Source organism: Heterodontus francisci, chromosome 1, assembly GCF_036365525.1.
Source record: "Heterodontus francisci isolate sHetFra1 chromosome 1, sHetFra1.hap1, whole genome shotgun sequence".
In the NCBI taxonomy this organism is placed as follows: Eukaryota; Metazoa; Chordata; class Chondrichthyes; order Heterodontiformes; family Heterodontidae; genus Heterodontus; species Heterodontus francisci.
Genome location: NC_090371.1, coordinates 245,408,037 through 245,433,279, shown reverse-complemented (window position 1 = coordinate 245,433,279; position 25,243 = coordinate 245,408,037). Strand labels below are relative to the sequence as shown.

At 41.5% G+C, this 25,243-nt stretch overlaps 1 protein-coding gene across 1 annotated transcript in view; it reads right to left on the bottom strand.

The window, feature by feature from the left end:
* The window catches only part of fgf2 (fibroblast growth factor 2), a 144,631-nt gene that overhangs the window by 40,070 nt on the left and 79,318 nt on the right, over window positions 1-25,243 (bottom strand). The window contains exon 2 of the mRNA XM_068042624.1: window positions 21,856-21,959. Coding sequence (XP_067898725.1) covers window positions 21,856-21,959 — 104 coding nt within the window. The remainder of the gene's footprint in view (window positions 1-21,855; window positions 21,960-25,243) is intronic.

Sequence of the window (25,243 nt, the reverse complement as noted above, 5' to 3'; positions counted from 1 at the left end):
CAAGACCTGGATAACATTCAGGCTTGGGCTGACAAGTGGAAAGTAATACTGGCACCACACAAGTGTATGCAAATGACCATTTCCAACAAGAGAGAATTTAAACATCTCCCTTTGACATTCAATGGCATTACCATATCTCCCACCATCAATATCCTGGAGGCTACCACTGACCAGAAACGTAACTGGAGCAGCCACATAAATACTGTGGCTACAGGAGCCTGAAACCAAATGGCCACCAAAAAGTTGATAAAAAGGGGGGAAAAAAATAGAATGAGAGTAAACTAGCCAGGAATATAAAAACAGATTGCAAGAGCTTTGACAAGTATATAAAAAGGAGAGTAGCTAAAGTAAAACATTGGTCCCTTAGAGGCAGAGACAGGAGAAATCATGGGGAAATGAGGAAATAGCAAAGAAATTGAATATTTTGTGTCTGTCTTCACAGTAGAAGATACAAGTTACATACCAGAAATAGAGGTTAACCTAGAAGCTAATAAGAGTGAAGAAATTAAGGTAATTGATATCAGCAGAGAAAAAGTACTGGGGAAACTTAAGGGACTAAAATCCAACAAGTGCCCAGGACCTGATGGCCTACATCCTAGGGTTCTAAAAGGTAGCTGCAGAGATAGTGGATGCACTGGTTATGATTTTCCAAAAATTCCCAATATTCTCGAATGGTCCCAGTAGATTGTAAGTTAGCAAAAGTAACACCACTATTCAAGAAAGGGAGAGAGAGAAGTGGTTAGCACCGCAGCCTCACAGCTCCAGCGACCCGGGTTCAATTCTGGGTACTGCCTGTGTGGAGTTTGCAAGTTCTCCCTGTGTCTGCGTGGGTTTCCTCCGGGTGCTCCGGTTTCCTCCCACAGCCAAAAGACTTGCAGGTTGATAGGTAAATTGGTCATTATAAATTGCCCCTAGTATAGGTAGGTGGTAGGGGAATATAGAGACAGGTGGGGATGCGGTAGGAATATGGGATTAGTATAAATGGGTGGTTAATGGTCGGCACAGACTCGGTGGGCCGAAGGGCCTGTTTCAGTGCTGTATCTCTAAAATCTAAAAAATCTAAAACATGGAACTCCAATCCAGTTAGTCTTACATCAATCATCAGGAAAGTGCTGAAATCTATGCATAAGAAAATCTTAACAATTCACTTAGAAAATTAGAATATGATCAGACATTCAGCTGCCCATGCAGCTTGCTCCTCATTTCTCGTTAATCTAGTCAAGCTTCCCTCCCTACCCAAGTCCTGAATCCATATCTTTTCCCACTTTCGCTCTAATCCCTCTTCATGCCGCCTTAGAGCTCACCTTGTCCATGAGACCCACATCCTGATCCCTCGAATCTATTCCCACTGCTGACCGCCCAACTTCCCTTCCTGGTCCTCAAAACAGATGACATCATAAATGATTCCCTTTCAAACATTGCCCCTCTCTTTCAAAATGACCAGCCTCCTCAAAAACCTACTCTCAGCCCTCTGGCCATGTAAATTACTGCCCTACGTTCAAACTTCCTGTTCCTTTCCAAAGCTCTTGAACATGCTGTTCCCTCCAACATTTGTGTCCATCTGTCCTACAAAGCTATGCTTAAGTCTCTTCAATCAGGTTTCAGTCGCCATCACAGCATTGTAACAGGCTGCCTGAAACGAAGGTGAATGGATGTTTTTCTGACTGGAGAGAGTTATGCAGTCAGGTCTCAGGGGCAAGTACCAGGAGAATTGTTTATATACAAGAACAATCTGGATGATACCTAACTTGGTAAAGTAGCAAATAGCATGATAGCAGACTTCAGGAAGACATACATAGACTGGTGAAATGGGCAGATACAACTTAATGTGAATAAGTGAGACGTGATGTCCTTCAGCAGAAACTACATGGACATGCAGTATAATCGAAGTGTTACTCTGTTGGGTTGGTTGGGGGGGGGAAACAAGGGTGGTGGGGTGAGGGGAGAAAGCAAGGGCCAGGAATCCAGAGGTGCATATTCACAAATCTTTGAAGGTGGCAGGGTCAGTTGAGAAGTTAGTTAAGAAAGCATATGGGATACTTGGCTTCATAAATAACAGCACTGAATACAAAAAGCAAGTCATGCTAAACCTTTACAAATCTTTGGTTAGGCCTCAGTTAAAGTATTGTGCACAATTCGGAGTACCACACTTTAGAAGGATATCAAGGCCCTCGAAAGGGAACAAAAGAAGGTTTGCCAGATTGATACCGAAGATGAGGGAGTTTAGTTATGTGGAGAGATTAGGAGCAGGAGGAACTGTTCTTCTTGGAACAGAGAAGATTAAGTGGAGACCTAATAGAGGTATTTGAAATTCCAGCGGGGTTTTGATAGAGCAAGTAGGGAGAAATGGTTCCTTCTGACAAGTTGGTCGGTAACCAGAGGCCACAGATTTAGCATAATTGGCAAAAGAGCTAGTGGGTAACTTTCAAAAGGCAATTGGACATGCACTTGAACAAGACTAATTTTCGGGGTTATGGGTGGGGGGTGTAAAATCTAGGATGCAGGACTAAATTGGACAGCTCCTTCAAACATGAAAGATGGGCTAATGGCCTCGTTCTGTACTGTTAGATTTGGTGATTCAATGACTCTAGGAAGCAGGTTCATGATTAACAAGGGATACAAATAGAAAATGCTGGAAATACTCAGCAGGTCTGGCAGCATCTGTGGAGAGAAACAGTTAACATTTCAGGTCGATGACCTATTGTCAGAACTGTTTTTATTTCATGTTTCAAGCATTCGCAGTATTTTGCTCTTGAAGTAAATATGGGAATCTCACTCAAAACTGAATGGCACAAAGAACAAAAGGTAGAAATTTGGGAAATAATAAATTGTGCCCCTCTTGCCCGCTTCAAAACCCATCCATACTACCTTAAAGTGTAAAATGTGGGTTACAAAATGCTACAACTTTAATATGATGTGCCACTGTAAATATTTGACATGGGGAGGAACAGCAGCCTACAACAGCATATAATTTTGTAAAAAAAGTCAAGTTATTTCTTAGTCTCTACATTTCTTCCAATTGCACTTCCAAACACCCCACCAACTGCTTGCAAGAAACTATATGAAAGCCTTTATCTGCTGAAACCAAAGTAGAAAGTCATGAAAACCCCATTTCAAAAAATGTTTCTAAGTATTATGATCAACTATTCTCCACTTTCTGATGAAAAGTTTTATGAAAATTTTCTTTAAATTGCAAGTGACAGCAATTGACATGCCAGGTTAGCAGTATTTATTGCACCAGGAAACACCAATTTGAATTCATCCCTGACTGATGGAATTGAAGTGTCACCTCAGTTTACAATAGTATCAACTGCAAAAGGTTTGCATCAGTCTCAACTTCAATATCACTGCAAATTGATTTATAACAAAAATCCACCCATAATTTGACATTAACTTACAGCTTAAACTCATGATTGCACATAGCTGCAAAAAAAAATGATCTGCTAAGGGCAGCACCACCACCATCCCCCACCCCAACCAATGAAGCTCTTCTCCAAATGAGGAAATTCATCAAGACAGCTGTTGCTAACTAAATGACTAACAATGATGATTGTGTCAACCTGGATGAATCATTGAAAGACATGCATTACAAGTGTTCAAACAAGAAGACTGAGCTCTATTTGAAACAGCATGGCAGTTAGCAATCTTGAGAAAACCTTTGCTTCTCAGACCAACACTGCCTATTCTCCCCAACCATAACATTCCCTGACTTCGCCCCCCGCCTCAGCTCATCTGCTATTGAAAACCTCACTTGATCATTCCAATGCACTCCTCGTCGGCCTCCCACATTCTACCCTCTATAAACTTGAGATCATCCAAAACTCTGCTGCCGGTGACTTTACTCATACCAAGTCCCGTTCACCATCGCCCCTGTGTTCGCTGACCTACATTGGTCCCAGTCCAGTAACACGGTTCAAAAATTCTCATCCTTGTTTTCATATCCCTCCATTGCCTTTCCCCTCCCCATCTCTGGGCGAGGGACTTCAACGTCCAAAACAAAGAGCAGCTCCGTAGCACCACTACTGACCGACCTGACAGAATCATAAAGGACATACCTGCTAGATTGGGTCTGCGGCAGGTGGTGAGGGAACCAACAAGGAAAAATATATTTGACCTCGTCCTCACCAATCTGCCTGCCGCAGATGCATCTGTCCATGACAGTACTGGCAGGAGTGACCACCACACAGTCCTTGTGGAGAGAAAATCCCATCTTCACACTGAGGATACCCACCATCGTGTTGTGTGGTACTACCACCGTGCTAAATGGGATAGATTTCGAACAGATCTAACAATGCAACACTGGATATCCATGAGGCGCTGTGGGCCATCAGCAGCAGCAGAATTATATTCAACCACAATCTGTAACCTCATGGCCCAGCATACCCCCCACTCTACCATTACCATCAAGCCAGGAGACCAACCCTCGTTCAAAGAAGAATGCAGGAGAGCATGCCAGGAGCAACACTAGGCATACCTGAAAATGTGGTGTCAACCTGGTGAAGCTACAACCCAGAACTACTATTCAGTGAAAGCAACATACGATGGACAGAGCTAAGTGATCCCATAACCAACAGATCAGATCTACGCTCTGCAGTCCTGCCACATCCAACATGAATGGTGGTGGACAATTAAACAACTAACTGGAGGAGATGGCTCCACAAATATTCCCGTCCTCAATGATGGGGGAGTCCAGCACATCAGTGCAAAAGATAAGGCTGAAGCATTTGCAACAATCTTCAGCTAGAACTGCCGAATGGATGATCCATCTCGGCCTCCTCCTGAGGTCCCCAGCATCATAGATGCCAGTTTTCAGTCAATTCAATTCACTTCGCGTGATATCAAGAAACGACTGAAGGCACTGGATACTGCAAAGGCTATGGGCCGTGACAACATTCCGGCAATAGTACTGAAGACCTGTGCTCCAGAACTTGCCATGCCCCTAGCCAATCTGTTCCAGTCCAGCTATAACAATGGCATCTACCCTGCAATGTGGAATATTGCCCAGGTATGTCCTGTATATAAAAAGCAGGACAAGTCCAACCCGGCCAATTACCGCCCAATCAGTCTACTCTCAATCATCTGTGAAGTGATGGAAGGTGTTGTCGACTGTACTATCAAGCAATAACCTGCTCAATGACGCTCAGTTTGGGTTCCGACAAGGCCATTCAGCTCCTGACCTCATTACAGCCTTGGTTCAAACATGGACAAAAGAGCTGAACTCAAGAAGTGAGGTGAGAGTGACTGCCCTTGACATCAATGCAGCATGTGACCGAGTATGGCATGAAGGAGCCTCAACAAAACTGGAGTCAATGGGAATCAGGGGGAAAATTCTCCACTGATTGGAGTCGTACCTAGAGCAGAGGAAGATGGTTGTGGTTGTTGGAGGTCAATCACCTCAACTCCAGGTCATCACTGTAAGAGTTCCTCAGGGTAGTGTCCTAGGCCCAACCATCTTCAGCTGCTTCATCAATGATCTTCCTTCAATCACAAGGTCAGAAGTGGGGATGTTTGCTGATGACAGCACATTGTTCAGCACCATTCGCGACTCCTCAGATATTGACTGAAGCAGTCCATGTAGAAATACAGCAAGACCTGGGTAATATCCAGGCTTGGACTGATAAGTGGCAAGTAACATTCGTACCACACAATTATCAGGCAATGACCATCTCCAAAAAAAAAGAGGATCTAACCATTGCCCCTTGCCATTCAATAGCATTACGATTGCTGAATCCGTGATGATCAACATCCTGGGAGAATACCATTGACCAGAAACTAAACTGGAGTAGCCATATAAACAGCGTGGCTACCAAAGCAGGTCAGAGACTAGGAATCCTGCGGCGAGTAACTCACCTCCTGACTCTTCAAAGCCTGTCCACCATCTACAAGGCACAAGTCAGGAGTGTGTTGGAATACTCTCCACTTGCCTGGACGGGTGCAGCTCCAACAACACTCAAGATGCTCGACACCATCAAGGCCAAAGCAGCTTGCTTGATTGGCACCCCATCCACAAACATTCACTCGCTCCATCACCAACGCACAGTGACAGCAGTGTGTACCATCTACAAGATGCACTGCAGCACTGCACCAAGGCTCCTTAGACAGCACCTTACAAACCCATGACCTCTACCACCTAGAAGGACAAGGGCAGCAAACGCATGGGACCACCACCACCTGCAAGTTCCCCTCCAAGCCACCCACCATCCTGTATTGGAACTATACATTCATTCCTTCACTGTCGCTGGGTCAAAATCCTGGAACTCCCTTCCTCACAGCACTGTGGGTGTACCTAATCCACATGGACTGCAGCAGTTCAAGAAGGTAGCTCACCAACACCTTTTCAAGGGCAATTAGGGATGGGCACTAAATGCTGGCCTCGCCAGTGACACCCACATCCCAAGAATCAATAAAAATAAATCTCTAATTTCCTCCAGCTCCACAATTCTCCGAGGTATCTGTGCTCCTCTAATTCTGACCTTTTGAGCATCTACAATTTTAATCGCTCCACCACTGGTGGCCTTATCAAGGCACCATGCCCTGGAATTCCTGCCCTAAACCCCTCCACCTCTCTTTCCTCCTAGGCAACTGAGGGCATGGCTGGCAATGGTGGAGTGATGCACAAGAGGCCAGAACTGGAGCAGCAGAGATCGGAGGGCTGTACGGTAGGAGGAAGTTACAGAAATAGGGAGGGACAAGGCCATAACGGGATTTGAATGCAAGGATGAGGGGTTTAAATTCAAGGCATTGCCAGACTTAGCTGCCAGTATGCACAGGGCCAATGGGTGAATGGGACTTGGTGCAAATTTGGTAGGCTGCAGAGTTTTGGAAGAGCTCAGGTTTAGAGGATTATAAGTGTTCAAACAAGACATTTTTTTTTATTTCCAAAATATACTTTATTCATAAAAATCTGTAAAAAAATACATTACCAAACAGCACCAAGTCAAAAAAATACAAACAGTGCAAGGGAGATCAGTTTCCTTCAATACAATCATGAGCTGCCTCAAACAACAAGACATGTTACTAACCAACATATACAGCTATATGGTAGACCACAAGTGCTCCCTATCCTCATGGAACAGTATCTGTTGTGATGCACCTTTCAGTGGGCGTGGGTTAGGTTTTCTGTATACATTACTAGAGGGGAAATGATGCAGTGCATCACGTGACTCAGCCTGCTGTGAGGGAGCAACCAGATCAGACATGTGTACAAGTTCTCCTACTTTGTAATGCTACCAACTCTTCAACTCCTTAATAAATGAACCTACACGTTTGTGTGTTAACTAATGCCTTGAGCATGGTTGGTGCCTTGATGTTTATTTGTTTATAAGCGCAAGGAGAAGAAAAACAAATTTGAAGCCTTATAATAACAAAAAATAGGGCTAGGCCATACAAGCCCTTTGAACCTGATCGACCTCAACTTCACCGTCCCTCACTATCCCCATATCCCTTTATTCCCAAAAATCCATCAATCTCTGTCTTGAATATACTCAACAACTGAGCATCCACAGCTCTCTGGGGTAGAGAATTTCCAAGACTAATAATCCTTTGAGTGAAGAAATTTCTCATCGCAGTCCTAAATTGTTGACCCCTTATTCTGAGACTGTGATCTCTTGTTCTAGATTCCCCAGCCAGGGGAAACATCTCAACATTTACCCTGCCATGCCCCTTAAAAATTGTGTGTTTTTCAATGAAATCACCTCTCATTCTTCTAAATTGTATTGAATATAGGCCTACTCTACTCAATCTTTCCTCATAGGACAATCCCCTCATCTCTAATCAATCTAGTGAACTTTTGTTGTACTCCCTCTAAGGCAAGTCTATCTTTCCTTAGGTAAGGAGACTAAATGAGTACACTACTCCAGGTATGGTCTTACCAAGGCCCTATATAATTGCAGTAAGGCTTCTTTATTCTTATACTCCAGTCTCTTTGTAATACAGGCCAACATACAATGTGCCTTCCTAATTGCGCGCCGTACTTCCATGTTAACTTTGCGATTTATGTACAAGCTCACCCAGGTCCCTCTGAATCCAACATTTCCAGTCTCTCAACATTTAACAAGTATTCTGCTTTTGTACTTTTCCTACCAAAGTGAATGACTTCACAGTATATAAATGCAAGTTGTTGTACTTGTATTAAAATTCATTTGTCTCACGCCTTATGCAACATAACCTTTGGGGAGATAAAAGGAGATCATTTCCAAATCAGCCTCAAGAAAGGGCTCAAAAGATTACATTGCGCATGCAACATTTGAACCACATTTTGGAAAAATTAAGGTATTTCTGCAAAATAATTAATGGGGCTTCATCAATGGCTAAAGCTGGATTGTTCTATTCCTGCTTATTGGAATATGAAAACATTCCTTGGAGGGAAAAGGTCAATGATGACTAACCAATCTTTAACACACTATCAGATCTACGGAGAATAATGCTCAGTTGATCCTAAAGGAAGTATATTTCTGGTTTGGAATAGAATGGTCCCCTAGACATTTTCACCAGTAAAAAGTGAAGACGACAACTCTAGTTGGAAGGTGACGGGCTGAAAAGAGAAAGTGACTCAGAAAATAGTCACCATTTTTTTAAAAAAAAGAGCAAAAACAGCCAATTGGGATTCTCCCAATACTCTGAGGCATTCATCCAGTGAATAACAGTCATATGAGTCAGGAAGGTTCCAGGTTCATTTTTCAGTCTTCGCCAAGTTCACATTTTGGGACTGAAACAGAGATGCTGGAATTAACCTCAATGTTAAATCGGTTTGGAAGGAGGAGGGGGGAAAAATGCCAAAGGTCATGCTCCATATGGCTATCCAGCAAGCCTTGAGCATGAAGTGAGGTTTTGAGAGATAACCAGTACCAATGGAACATATGCCAACAAGACATCAACAACTTCAGTTACAAGAACGGATGAAAATTGGCAAACAAAATACAAATAGAATAAAAATACAAATGCAGCCAATAGAGATGTAGCACATCCCATCCAAAAAAGAACTACGCATCTGATTGATGGATCCATCTCTAATTAGATATCAATAATCCAAGTGGATATTTGCAATTCATCTCAGTCTTGGATGTTGATCCTGGTATTGGAATGCAACCGAACAATGTTTCATCAGTTAAAGCTCCCTGCCAGCATTGACTTCTTGCATTCCTGCATCAAGATTAGCATCTAGGGTAGGCCTAGGGGAAAAACTGGTTCCCTTATTTCAACAGCTGTCAAGTGGAAAAGTAGTCACAAAAACCTAACATGGTTAGATTTAATTAACTGAATTATCTGTAGATTTACTGACAGGAAATACAAAGCATTTACTACTGAAGCCAGAATATAACATTTTCAGGTGCTGCAGCCTAGATAGCTGCCTTCTCTCAAAGTTATGCCCATAAGTAGGATTTGGAAGGGGGTAAAGATGAAAACTAATAACTATAATGAATATTCCACTTGTATGTCATGCTGTGCACCCAAAGCACAAACTGGAATGTCAGGCTTTGAATCTAAAGCAAGAACAGTCTTAGAAGTAGGATGGGTGGCTCATGCTGTGTGTCAGGTTTAGAACCCAACTGCTGCAAAGATGATCACACTTTCTTAAAGACATCACCACCACCATCTTGAACCTGGAGAGAAGCATATGAAGTTAGAATCTTGCCAGAAATGCAACTCTTGCTGCCCACCCCCAATGACTGGCAAGCAGCCTTTTTGGCTACACGTCATAATGAGGCCAGCAGATTAATTTGCCACGGTCCTGCCACTGACTTCATCAGGCACGATCCAATTTATAGGCCAGAATTTCATCTAAACATTGGGAGAACCTGGATAAGCATAGCATCATGCACGCTTGTAGGACCATCACAGAATACAGTTAGCATTTAGGGGGAAACAATACTGAAAGTGATTGCCAGAGAAATGGATCATTGTGCAAAGCATTAAAGGCTCATAACCAATGCAGAAAAGCTGTAGCTAAAGCTAACAGAGTATTGATTTGTATTAATAGAGCCATTCTGTCGTCATTGTACAGATCATTGGTTATATTTGGAATACTGTGCCCAGTTCTAGTCCCCTCGGAAGGTGGGGGATGTAAGAGCCTTGGAAAAGTTTCAGAGGAGAGCTATGAGAATGATTCCTAGCCTAAAGAACCTTAGCTACTCAGATAGGCTTAAAGAGCTGGGTCTATTTACTCTGGAGTAGTGTAGACATAAAGATAGAGCTTTATAAAGTAATGAAAGGGCTGGATTGCGTGCTTATTGATGGTGTCTCAAACTGGAATAATCCTGAGAAGGAACAAGGGACAGGCATTTAAACGGTGCAAAACTAGGAATATACTAGTTGTTAGGTGGATTGTTTCTCCCTAGCAGACAGTGAGTTTATGGAATGCATTTCTGGTTGGTGCAGTGTGCGCTGACTCTGCATTCCTTCAAGCAGAAGCTGGGCTGGTTCTCGACTGCAGCAGACATATCATATAGAAGATAAGCGACTTAGCAGACAACACATGGTCTATCTGAACTCAACAGATTTTGATCACCTGAGGGGCCCAGAGAGGAATATTCTGCAGTATTTTTCACCTTTTGTTGTTTCTCCCAGATGATTAAATGGCTGCATTTGGGAGAGGGTGTGGTGGTTGAAAAGTTGTGGATAGGAAATGTCTAACCATCATTCAAAATTCAAAAGTAGAGAAGTTATGTTAAACTTATACAGAACCTTGGTTACACGCAAGAATACTGTGCTCGGTTCTGGTTTCCGTAATACGGAAAAAGGTTATAGAGGCACTGGAGAAAATGCAAAAATGATCTGCAAGGATGATAACAGAACTGAGGGGTAACAACCATCAGGAAAAACTCAACGTGCTAGGGCTCTTTTCTTGAGAAAACAATAGGCTGAGAGGTGACCTGACAGAGGTCTATCAAATATGAAAGGGTTTGACACAGTGGATGTACAGAAGATGTGTCCACTTGTGAGAGAGTCCAAAATTAGACACCATAAATACAAGACAATCACTAAATAAATTTAATAAGGAATTCAGGACTGGTTAGAATGTGGAACATGCTACCACATGGGAGTAGTTGAGGCAAACAGAATAGATGCATTTAATGGGGAGCAAGATAATTGTATGGAGGGAAAAAGGAATAGAAGAATATGTTGATAAGGAGATCATGTAAGGTGGGAGGAGATTTGTGTGGAACAAACACTGACATTGACCTAAATTAAAAAGCAAAATACTGCGGATGCTGGAAATCTGAAATAAAAACAAGAAATGCTGGAAACACTCAGCAAGTCTGGCAGCATCTGTGGAGAGAGATCTATCTCCACAGATACCGACATTGACCTGTTGTATCAAATGGCCTATTTCTGTGCTGTAAATACTATGCAATGATGCTCCAGCCATAGCGTATGCATGTGTGTGTGTGTGTTGGAGGGGTGCAGAGTTGATGCATCAACTGGTCTTTTCCTACCCCATTGTTCTTATGTAGAACAATGGCTCAATTGCTGTCAACAGTAAGCAATTAAATCAAAGTAAATTGGGCATTTCAAGTTTTGTTTATTTTAAATAATTGTCAAAAACAATGCAAGTCTGGGAGTTAAAGCCAAAAATCCTCAAATGCCTACATTAGCTTTATTCACTGGCTGACTTCTCTAACCATGGGAATCCAACTGAAAGATCGGTGCTTGGGAAAGTATCCTGAATGTGCATTACCTGTTACTTGCCTATCTAAAGTTTTTGTTAAACCCAGCACAAAGTGACATGTTAAAATAACAGAAAATGAGGACAAAGGAAATATTTTAATAATTCTGCTTGTGGAGGTTTATGATAAGATGCTGAACACAGGTTAAACAACCAGTACACGAGATCTTCAAGCTAAGCCGACTGAGATTTAACCCAAGTCTGCGTGCATGCGGAGGTTCTCACCCGATGGACAAAAGGGAGATGGCAATTGTTTCAGGTTTAAGATTTACTTTACTCTAAACTGGGGTTTAAGCATATTTAAAAGGTTATAAATGTTTTGGCAGACACCATTTGTAGATTGCACAAGCTGGATCATATCTCACCCATGTTTGCCAACTCTGCCACTTTAGAAATATTTTACATAAAAGGTCATATTTATCTTTGGTTTCAGAATTGGACCAACTTGAGATTGGTGTAGGTGGATACTGTACATTAAATTACCAAGATAGAGCTGTTCAAGTGCCAGGGCAACTTATCTGGTCCTTACATCAGCTCATAGAATCATACAGCATGGAAAGAGGCCATTTGGCCCATCGTGCCTGTGCCAGTTCTTCAAAAGAGCTATGCAATTAGTCTCAATATTCTCTCAACCCCTCCACTGTCTGTCTGTCACACTGCTTCTCCGACATCCATTAATGGATGAGCAGAATTTTTCTCCAAATAAACAGTGGAAAAACAGATTCCATTGCCTGCAGTCCCCAACACAAATTTCATTCCCTAGTCAACGACTCCATCCCTTTCCCTGGCCACTGAGTCTAAACAAGACCATTCGCAACCTTGGTGTGGTATTTGACCCCTCTGATGAACATCCGACCACATATCCATTCCATCACTAAGACAGCCGATTTCCACCTCTGTAATGTTGCCCGATTCCACCCCTTCTCAGCTCAGCAGCTGCTGAAATCTTCATCTATGCCTTTGTTACCTCTAGACGCGACTTTTCTAATGCTGTCCTTGCTAGCCTCTCATCTGCCACCCTACATATTCTTGAGCTCATCCAAAACTCTGATGCCCGTATCCTAATTCATAAAAGGTCCCGTTCACATATCACCCTATCCTCTGCACCCTCTCTTTGACATCCTTTCTAAAATGTAGTGCCCAGAATTGGACACCGTACTCAAAGCTGAGGCCTAACCAGTGATTTAAAAGGTATTCCATAACTTCCCTAATTTTGTAATCTATGCCTCTACTTATAAAGCCCAAGGTCATGTTTGTTTTTTCAATCTTATCACATGCCCTGCCGACTTAAAGGATTTGTATATGTAAACCCTCAGGTGTCTGTTTCTGCAGACCCTTGAAAATTTTACCACTTAGTTTATATTGCTTCTCATGCTATCTTCCAACATGCATCAATTCATACTGCTCTGCATTAGATTTCATCTGCCATCTCTCTGCCCATTTCACCAGTCTGGCCATATCCTCCTGAAGTCTGTTACTATCCTCCTCACTGGTTACTACTGAGTTTTGGCTCATCTGCAAATTTTGAAATTATGCTCTTAATACCCAAATCAAGATTATTAAATGTATGTGTGCACAGTGGTCTTAATACCAACCTCTTTGTGGGGCTGGGGTTCAACACTGTATACTTCTTTCCAGTCTTCACCATTACTCTCTACTTCCTGTCCCTTAGGCAATTTTGGATCCAGGCTGCCACTGCCCCTTTAACCCAATGGGCTTCAATTCTGCTGGCAAGACTATTATGTGGTACGTTGTCAAAAGCCTTTGATAGTGAATGTACATAACAATTCATCATCCTCAGCAGCACTTTCCATTACTTCGATTAAATTAATCAAATCTGTGCTAGCTGTTATTTACCAACCCAAATCTTTCCAAATGATAATCTTTTGAACAGGAGTGTTGGAGAGACAGAAAACTTCATTAACATATTTAAGCCAGGCTCCCACAATGCTATTAACTGCTGCCGGCCTGATTCCCAAGACTCAGGAAAATGGACAATGAAATGGAGGTGGGAGCTGCCTGTTCCAGGAGATAACTGCTTTCTTATAGCACTCCTTGTGGGCTATGAGAAGGAGTCCTCTTCCCAGCCCCTCAAAGAAGCATTTGGTCTCCCTTTGATGATCGCAGCCCCTCAAATCCTGCTGTGACCATTTATCTTCTCCCCATTCCCCTCATAACCCCACCACCCGATCGAACCATTTCCTCCCTTCCACGTATCTGCAGCGATCCCCACACTCATGATTGCCATAGCTTTCCCCGCCCAGCAGCGGGCCAGTCTGTCAATTTGGTTGGCCGTCAGGCAGGAAATGGAAGGAAATTATTATAATGAAGCCCTGCTGTTAAATTCAAAGTAGTTAGCAGTTCCTGGCAGTAATTCTGGGCAACTGAAGACATATAGGGAAATACTGGGGGGGGGGGGATAAAAGAGGAAGGAGCAAAAAAAATTAATTCATCAAATTGTGAAATGCAGTTGCCAAAAGAAAAATTTCCTTGCAAACAAAAGACTCATGTTACCTCTATTAATTTCCATAATCATAAAACCAAAAGTTTTGGATAACTGCAGTGTAATACTCCAAAAAATGTTCACATTATGTATCCCATATTTTGTTCTTCAAAACTAATGGTTCTCTCATCATTTTGTAAATTTATCAATGGATGCTACTTTAAAAGCAATGAGTCAACCTTTCATGATTAACAAAACCAAAAATATAAAACATTAATTACCATTCAAGTAATCTTACATTAGATATTTAAAAGGAAAACATATTACTAACCTGTTTTAGCACATTTACAGTAAAATAAACACTGTTGGATTTGAGTACAGTAGTGAAGTCTTGCTTCAATTGTATAGAACCTGGGTTAGACCGCACTTAGACGACTGTGTGCAGTTTTGGTCCCTTTACCTTGGGAAGGATAGTACTGCCATAGAGGGAGTACAATGAAGGTTCACCAGACTTGTTCCTCGGATGGCAAGGCTATCCTACGAAGAGAGAGATTGGGAAAACTGGGCCCATATTCTCTAGCGTTTAGAAGAATGAGAGGTGATCTCATTGAAACCTACAAAATACTTAAAGGGATAGACAGGTTAGATGCAGCTAAGATGTTTCCCCTGGTTGGGGAGTCTAGAACCAGTGGGCACAATTTCAAAATAAAGGGGAAGCCACTTAGGACAGAAATGAGGAGAAATGTCTTTACTCAGTGGGATGTGAATCTTTGAAATTCTCTATCCCAGCGAGCTGTGAAAGCTCAGTCATTGAGTATGTTTAAAGCAGAGATTGACAGATTTCTAAATACAAATGACATAAGGGGATTTGGGGACAGTGTGGGAAAAAGACATTAAAATGGATCAGCCATCATCATATTGAATGGCGGGGCAGGTTCAATGGGCTGAGTGGCCTACTCCTGCTCCTATGTCCCTACGTTCCCTATGGATTCATATTAAGCTGCTCAATCTGACCAAATATACCTTGTTGACAAGGTGGCAGAAAGCCATATACAACTTTGAATACTACTACAGCTAGATTAAGCCCTCTCTTCAGAGTGAACCTTACCCCCATTTAAAAATATTTCCCACTGTTCCTTCCATTTATCATTTCTTTCTCGTTTGTTCTTTGAATTGCATTTAATGTTTGGAAATTGTTGTGTTCATTAATTTAAGTGATGCCAGGGCAGATAGAAATGGAATGCATTACACCTTTTACACTCAGCTGTTAGCATCAAATGTTCTCAGGTCAGGCTGAATAGAAAATAGAAAAGGCTGGATAAAATGCATAAATCAAACTGACCCTTCAGTAGATTTTCATACATACTGACTTACCAACAGGCCTAGTAAACAGGAACATTGCCATTTTTCCCATAGCCCAGAACATTTGTAGTCACCTGAAAACCTCTCCAGCTCAGATCAACTAATTCAGATTTGATCAATCAACAATGTCAAGTACCTCCCCGGATATGTAGCACAGTAGCACAAGTGGTGTATTTAGCCATTGAGCCATCAGGGAATTTTTTTTTCTTTGGCCTCCTTGTCTCGAGAGACGATGGGTAAGCACCTGGAGGTGGTCAGTGGTGTGTGGAGCAGCGCCTGGAGTGGCTATAAAGGCCAATTCTAGAGTGACAGACTCTTCCACAGGTGCTGCAGAAACACTTGCTTGTCGGGGCTGTTACACAGTTGGCTCTCTCCTTGCACCTCTGTCTTTTTTCTTGCCAACTGCTAAGCAGTTGGCATCAGGGAATACTCCAACTAAAATTGCCGATCAGCTACAAATAAAAAGGAAATTCTGTGCTTTAAACTCCTACTCAATGACCAGCATTGAATTTCCTAACATTATGTTAAAAACTCTTACAGCTGGCAAGGGGAAATAGACTTAGTGTTAACTCAAATAAAACCCAGCTCCAAGAACTGACGACAATGTGTCAACTTAATGCAACTCACATCCAGTCTACCCATTATATTTGACTTCAATTTTCTCATTTATTGATCTAGTTTTCCTTTATCTACTAAATTCTGTCACTAATGCTTTTCTCTTACTTCTCTTTCAGCTGTCACTCTCTCCTTCTCCCATTTCCCATAGATTTTCCATTATTCATCTTGTACAATGTCTGAACTCTCCCATTTCAATCTCAACTTTAATAAACACAGTATCACTCGACATTAGGTCGACACAAATGCCCCAACATTCCCCAAACTCTTCACATACTCAGTAGTGACAAGAAAGAATAAAATTGGCTGGGTGCCTTTAAATAGGCAACTCCAAATTTTTCTTTTATTTTTCTGAAGACCACCAATGATGTAGCTTTAAAGAAAATGATCTCATTTGTTTGGACCCAGCTGTAAACTTGATGCTTCCAAAGGATGTGTTACTCATAACACCAGCATCAACAGAGACACAATTCAAATGAAAATCTGTGGGAGCACCACCCAGACACCAAGCAACAAGACATTAAACATTACTTCAATTGTTTTTAAATGATTAGCACAATGGGCCATTTATACTTCCAAGAGATTTTTTTTGTTTTGACTCAGTTTAAACCAAATAAGTAGTTGGCAAACAGAAAACAACAAATGGACCACGTCTTAATCATCTGGCTGTTGACTTTGCAGGAATATAGTTTTTTTTAAGGGTTTAATCATTTAATCCTTAAAGGAGTGCCATAATTTCTGATTTTACAACAGACTCTCGAGATGACAGATGAAATTTAATGCTCAGTGTGAAGTGAAGCGTGTTGGAAGAAAAAATGAGAGGCAATGTAAACTGAATAGTACAATTGTCAAGGGGGTTAACTTACACAAATCTTTGAAGGTGGCACGACAAATTAATAAGCCTGTTAATAGAAAAAGTATGTGTGATCCTTGGTTTGATAATTCGAGGCATTGGAGAAATTTTAACCCTGAAGGGGTGGGTTTAATCAGGTGGAATCTAAATGTTAGAAATCTGAAAGCTGAACCAACCCATCTCAAACTTGCCCACTTACACCTTTGACAGAGGTGAAATGGTGGATGGGTGACCAACCAGTTCCCAGGAGTCAGGTCCCTCATTAAATATTTTAATTGAGACTGCATGCCTCAGATTTCTTTCTCTATTTTAGGTTTAACATCAGCTGCTGGGAAACCCAGCCGGTCAAAGGGATTAAGTATTTCTGCTTGGAAGGGTTAAGCAGGTTCCCAGCACTACTCGTGTGCCAGGAGCAGGAGGCAAGTTTCCCACTGGCCCACCGACTAAACATGCTGAATAAGTTAAGAGCTGGTGCATTCAGGAGGAAGTGCGTTTTTAACAGCATGGTAAATGATAATTACTGCCAAACCACCTCTATATCCCTGAAAATTTCATTTTACATGCGTGGAGTCTCATTCCTTCAGAATTTAATTAGCGCTGGAGATTTACAGAAAATTCTTTTCTATCTTTCCCATTTTATCAATTTTCTGTACATTATTTTACATTGAATTAAATCTATTTTATTCTTCCTGGTTCTGGAGTCTGGTTATTTGTTGCCCTGCTCACACACACCACAGATTCCCTAGAGAGGATGCTATGCTGAAAATTCTCTCTAAATAGCCCAAGTGTGCCGCTCAAAAGCTTGCCAAAAGTTTGTGGGCAGCTGTAAACATGATTAATAGCAAGCATGGTTCTTTCGTTGCTGACTGCAAAATCCAGGCCAATGTTTTTTTTTTTATTCGTTCATGGGATGTGAGCATCACTGGCTAGGCCAGCATTTTATTGCCCATTCCTAATTGCCCTTGAGGTGGTGGTGGTGAGCAGCTGCCTTGAACCATTGTAGCCCTTAGGGTGTAGGTGCACCAACAGTGTTGTTAGGAAGGGATTTCCAGGATTTCGACCCAGCGACAGTGAGGGAATGGGAATATAGTTCCAAGTCAGAATGGTGTGTGGCTTGGAGGGGAACTTGCAGGTGGTGGTGTTCCCACGCATTTACTGCCCTTGTCGTTCTAGGTGGTAGAGGTCTCGGGTTTGGAAGGTGCTGCTCGAAGGAGCCTTGGACGAGTTGCTGCAGTGCATCTTGTAGATGGTACACACTGCTGTCATTGTGCATCGGTGATAGAGGGAGTAAATGTTGAAGGTGGTGGATGTGGTGCCAATCAAGTGGGCTGCTGTGTCCTGGATGGTGTCAAGCTCCTTGAATGTTGCTGGGGCTGCACCCACCCAGGCAAGTGGAGAGTAATCCATCACGCTCCTGATTTGTGCCTTGTAGATGGTGAACAGGCATTGGAGAGCAAGGAGGTGAGTTATTCGTTACAGAATTCCTAGCCTCTGACCTGCTCTTGTAGCCACGGCATTTATGTGGTTGGTCCAGTTCAGTTTCTGGTCAATGGTGCCTCGCAGGATGTTGATTGTCAGGGATTCAGTGACGGTAATACAATTGAACATCAAGGGGAGATGCTTAAATTCTCTCGTTTGAAATGGCCTTTGCCTGGCATTTGTGTGATGTGAATGTTACTTGCCACCTATCAGCCCAAACCAAATTCAAGTCCCTGTTCTCGAATGTCAAATTGCATTTATGGAAAAGATACATAGCAAGTGACAAGCTATTGGGAGGGGGAAGCTTTCTTACCTTGTTATTTATTAGAGAATGTTGGGGACAAAGCCAAGGTGTTTAATCTGACAATTAAAGTTAAGGAATCAAGGACTAACAGCCTTTCATAATTTTATCCCAGAAGATATGATTGTTTAAAAACTCAATTACCAGGCTGCAAGGTGACAGGCAATTCTTTTCCATGACTGAAGCTCCATGGTCTATTGTAGCAGGCATTTCAGATGCTGATATTGACAGTTTTATGCTTGATAAATACTAGAGCCCCTTTTTTTTTTGCTAAACTCGGATTAGCAGTACAAGAAGGGGCTCCGGTCTCACATAAAACCTGGCATAACATGCATTGATTCAAAGCAAAGCTGCAAATTACAGACAATAGAAAAAAACTTCAAGGCACTTTAAGCTAATGACAGTGATTTATTTTTCTGATGCTGCCATTATTGGTTCTGCTAACTATTTCTTCAACAAAATTCACAGTTCTAGTCTGTAGTTATCACTTCCAATGCACAAAGCAATGGTAAAACAAATTAGGATTATTGAAAACGCATGACCCTACCCCTCAGACTGATACAAACCAGACACATGTCCATTCATAGGAGGCAAGTACTTGCTTCAGGAAGTGGTCCTTTAAAGTGGGCACAAGAAACAATACCTGGAGAAACCTCAAATCAGAACAGCACAAATCCAAATTGGTGGAATGCCTTTATATTACTGTACTGAGGAGTATGGGTAACAAATTGCTATTTAACAAGGAAAGAGCAGGCACTAAAATCAGCAAAGTCAGGGCATAATAATTTGCAACGCAAAAGTTAAGGCACTGAATGAAATAAAAAATGTTCACATTTGTTTTTCACCTATAGGACATGGGCTCAAATATAAATCAGAGTGATGAAATTGAAGTCTTGTTTCTCAGTTAGTCATAAGGGTCCTATGTGAAAAGAGTCTGAGCAGCCTCAGGAGGCATGGACCCCACAGCACAAAATTGCTCTTAATACTGGCCCACTTGTTTCAAAAGGATATAAAAATGACTGGCAGAGGAAATGGAAAATATTGCATTCAATGTTCTGTTGAGGTCAGGGTTAAAAGCACATCGTCAAAGCAAAGCAGCATTACTTGCTTTACATGATTTGGAAGTGCTTATGCTAACACTAAGTAATCAAAATGAGAATAGACTTCAGCACAGATTTCACAAAAAAATATCTTAAAAGAAATGCACAGCAGGAGATGGTATCTACTGGTCCAATATTTAATAGAGTATTTTATTGTACAAAATGGACAATGCATAAAAATTGAACAAACTTGCATTCCACTTTCATAACCTCAGTATGTCTCAAAATGCTTATGAGTTTATAGCACAGAACTTGAGCATCGCTGAAAAAAAAACGCTGTTGAAGATTTTCGTCTTGCGCTCATCAGGACTGAATCAAGAATACAAAGTTTCAAAGGGAGCAAGCGTCATGTCTAATATCTAATGTTGGATGTGATTCTGCGATTGGACAGCACTTACTGAACGATTCCGAGTGTGCTAAGAATGACATTAACAACGAATTTAAGATCAGTCGCGCTCGCAATGTGGCTCACTTACACTTGCTAGAAGCTACATATATTCGTAAGCAGGGATCTGTCCTCTGCAGGCAAGAGGAACATGTCCAGGTGTTGCGCCTATTTTGAATTAAACAAGGGCAGGGGGGGGGGTGAAAACAATAGTTCCTTAGTGCATTGTCCATGGCAATGCCTCAACCACAGTCGACTTGCCAACCAATCAGCACCCTTTTCTCACTCAGTATAAATTGTTGGTCCCTTTGAAATTTGGCATTTTTATATCTGTCTCCATGAGTGCAAGACGAAAAGCTTCAACAGCATGTCTCTTTTTTCAGCAATACTTATGAACTGTAGTCACTATTGTGACGTAGGGAAACTCGGTAGCCGATATGCGTACAGCAAGTTCCGACAAACAGATAATTACCAGATAGTCTGTTTTGTTTTAAGTGATGGGGGTTGAGAAATAACTATGGCCAGGACACCACAAGAACTTCCTACTATTCTTCAAATTGTTCCATGGGATCATTTACATCCATCGGAGTAAAGCAAATGGGGTCTTGGTTTGGTCCAAAAGATGTCACCTCAGACAATGCAGCACTCCCTCAATGGTGCACTAAAATGTCATCCAAGATTATGTGCTCAAGTCTCTGGAGTAAGGCTTGACCCCACGGCCATCTGACTCAGGAGTGTGATACCACTGAGCAACAGTTGACATCTTGTTGCGGCAAAAAACAAATGCAGAAGTATCAGAACTGCTGAACCTACATGATAACATGCAAGGGGATAGAGGAAACCTTTAAGACTACAAGATGCCTGCAGTCTGCTCTGTAAATAAACATTTCCCAGTGTAAGCATATTAATACAGATTTAACTCTTATTTAATTAAAGACAAAAATTAAACTGTCAGTACTCAAATCGGTAAGTAAATGAAAGTGATCATGTTTGCCAACAATTTAAAATATTCACAAAGTCAAACACAAAATTGGGCAATACATGAGCACACTTTGGGTTTCTGACTTGTATGTTAACTTGTGTTTATAAGAGCCTCAGTAACCCCAAAAACATCAACTGACCTGCTGATATCACTAAAACAACCCTACACAAAAGCTGATTACGACGGGGGGGGGGGGGGGGGGGGGAAACAATTCTCACGATAAATTCAGTATGAAGTACTTCAAAAGTACTAATTACATTTCTACAGACCAATTTTTGATTACTTGATTCACTGAGATGGCTGTTCAACAAAAAGTCTATTTGCTTTTATTTATATACAATGTGTCCATGTAACGTAAAAGCAACACTGTTATAGAGACTCTACACCATGGAGAACAATGCCTGGTGGGTTTTTTTTTTATGTCTACTAAAATGAATTCCTGTTTATGAACATCAGAATTTTCATTTAAAAAACACACTTAGGACTCTGAACCTGACGAAATGCAGTCAGTTAGTTATCTGTGTTCATGACGTACAAGTCAGAATGGTGTAGATAAACACCAGCACTTTCAATCCGCAACCACATAAAAAGGCATAAGTGAATGGTCCAAAAGTAAACACCCACAAAGTCAGAAAAGTGGTAAATAAGAACTCAAAAAAATTCCACTTACCGATCCATATAACTTGCCATCTTCATTCATAGCAAGATAACGGTTAGCACAGATTCCCTTGATTGATATCACTCCAATAGCCTCTGCCTGCAGTTGTAGTTTAACTGGAAAAAAAGATGTTGGTTTTCAAAACATAAATTGGATGCCACTAAAACAATTTTTAAAATATATTTTGGGATGGGGTGGGAAGGGAAGAACGCATCAGAGAGTCAACATATACTTTGTCAATAGGTAAATGGCAGGAAACAGACTTATCAGGGATAACAAAAAAAAAGTCACATTAGGTTTATTTACCTGTCATCACGTCTAATGCTGAAATTTGACTCAAATCTATTTGCACTGGTAAAGTGCCATTCGCAATTATTTACTTCACATTCACTATCAATAAAGGCGGTAGTTAAAACAAAAGCATTTAATAAAGATATTATCCATAGAGCAGTGTGACTTTACAGTTGAAAGAATACAGCACACTGGCTTTCAGATTGGTTTCTGCTGAGCACATAACACCATGGATAGGACAGACCAGATTGCAAAACCAAAAGATGGTCTTTAAAGCCAATAAACCAACGACCAAATGAGCACTGCCATAAGGGAACTATTTTTACTTCTTGCTATCTGGTTCTTGTTTTTTGTTTTAAATTTAATTTACCAAAGAATCAGCAAAACAAAATTTTACAAGTTATCTCATATACGTGCTTGGATCATGGTTTCTTTAGAATCCAATTTACTGATTGAAGGAGAGATTTAACAACATTTCCTACATTTTGAGAACATTCAAAAACACCGTGGCCCCGAGTCCTACCAATTTACTCGGCTGAAATCAACCAAACCAACTTTAAAGATGGTGGATTTATAAGGACAAGTTAGTTTGAGTGCAAATAAGAGTTTCCTAATCGGCAATGCTGATTTGAAAAAGCAGCGTGCTGGAAGCCAGCACTGCCGAAAAAACTGGCCACGCCCTCAGTAGAAAATAATAAGCCTGTCAAATTTCTGTTGTATATTGTCATTATTGTTTGAGATGCCAGGTTGAGCTTTGTCTACAGAACACTCGGTCTCTGTAGGTCTAAATAACTCATTTATTGTATTTACACAACTATATGTACTCTCCTTAAGCATATCTTGCTAGCACCTCTAATGATACTTCTTGCTTCTTCCAAACCTATTACCCGTGTGATTACATTATCACTACAGTGGGAGGAGTTACACTGTCTGAAACATCAACCCTTTCAGATCCTTAGATATACACACACACACACATTCTTTTTGACTTTACAAACTACCCATCTTCCCCCAAGTCTCTGACATCACATTTTCAATCTGTCAGGAGACTCCACAACTCCCGCTGATTGCATTCTTTGTCGGACTTGGAAGATCAGTCGTCTTTCTCGGAAGTGTTGGTGGACAACTTGGATGGCCTTGACTAAAGTTTGTGGTATCTTGTTATCTCTGGGTTTCATGATCACCATCTGGGTCATCCAAATATATGAAACTTGTTTCTGATGAATAGGGATAAAGTTTCTCCTATTTTGTCTTATAGTAGCTTCTGAAGCATGTACTAAAGAAGATTTTAGATGATTTTCATCTCTCCGGATGGGTACACCTGCTCTTCCTAGGTCTCAACCATAATTTTTCTCCTTCCTTCAACCTGGGTAGGTTTGTGGTACAAATCTCTTATTGTAATTGTGAGCTTATTGTTTCCTGTAAGACTCCTCTCTGTCTTGAACTCCACGAATCCTGGACGTCTAGCCCTGGAAGTAGTTTTCTGGGTAGAATAGGAAGTTGAGGTTTTAGCTTCCTCCCCATCAACAGCTCTGAAGTCGATGGTCCACATAACAATGGAGTAGATTGATAATTCAAGAGTTGGAAAATCTTCATTCTTCAACAACGACTTAATAATTTTGACTTCTCTTTCCGCTTCTGTGAACTTGCTGGCCATTGCGACGCTGTGTACTGTGAATACTGCTCTATTGCGTCCATGAGGTTAACATCCCGTTGTGCAGGATGGTCAACAGTTGCTCTTGATAAAACATCAAGTGGAAGTTTGCATCTTTCCTTGTACATATACAGTCTCATATGTATATCTCCAAACTCAACCAGAATCTCTGAATTCTCAGAGGCATCGTGATTTCCTTCTCATCCAATAAAGAAACTAAGGGTTTGTGGTCAGTCTCAAATGACAACTTTCAAGCCTATAATGTAATGTGAGAACCTCTCGCAAGTCCATGTGGCTGCAAGTGCTTCTTTCTCAATGACACCAAATCTTGTCTCAGTCTCGGACAATGCTCTAGATGAACAGATCAGTCTTTGACATCCATCTGGCTGTTGAAAAAGGACTGCCCCTAACCCTTTAGGTGAAGCATCTGCTGCAACTATGGTTGGTAGTGAAGGGTTATAGTGCGCTAAGACATATGGCGATATAAACATTTCTTTGATTCTTCAGAATGCCTGCTCTTGGTGTGCAATCCAACACCATATTTGATTTTTCTTCAAGAGTTGTCTTAATTGATCGGTAACTTGTGCCAAATTGGGAAAAAGTTTTGCCAGTTGATTCACCATTCCAAGAGAGATCGTTGGAGATGTTGGACAGAAGTAGGAATTGGGAATTCCCTAATAGCTCTCTTCCTTTGCGGGTCTGACATAAATAAAAATAAAGATCGGGGCTCGAGGCCCTTCACCTACCTGATGTCCGGGGCAGCAGCGGACCTGAAAGGAACAGGGCAGAAGAGCTATAAAAAAGAGCAGGGTAGCAGCAGGCTTGCTGACTGTTTCTGCACGCGCTCTGTTCGGATTTAGTGAAAAAAAAAGTGAATAGTGACACCACTGAAATTCTGTGCGCTGATTGGTCAGTGGGCAGCAGCAGTTATTGCCTGGGGATAGCGGAGATAGATTGGTGTTACAAAAAAAAAAAAGGTTCTTTTAAATTAAAAAGCCCTAGGATAGCTACCTGTAAATTATTAGTATTTACTAGCTATACTAATGTTGTTTGCATGGAATGAGGCTGTAATTTAAGTGTGGTTATTTTCGCTGGCTGGGGGTGGTGGAAGATGCTCTTTGGTCTTTTTCTTTCTCCGCCTCAAAAAGGTACAGGGGATAAAAGCTGATTGTAAATAGCTGGTAAGTTATTTCAACTAGCAAGTTTTCACTATAAAGTTAAATAATGGCAGGGCAGCTTGGCCAAGCAGAATGTGCCACCTCTGCAATGTGGGAAGTAGTGACATGCCATTTAACCTTGGTGAACATGTCTGCAGGAAGTGCCTCCGGTTGCAGAAGCTTGAGCTTCGGGTTTGGGAGCTCGAGCGGCGGCTGGAGTCACTGTGGCGCATCCACAAGGTGGAGGACTATGTGGATGGCACGTTTCAGGAGGTAGTCAAGCCGATGCCTCGGCAAG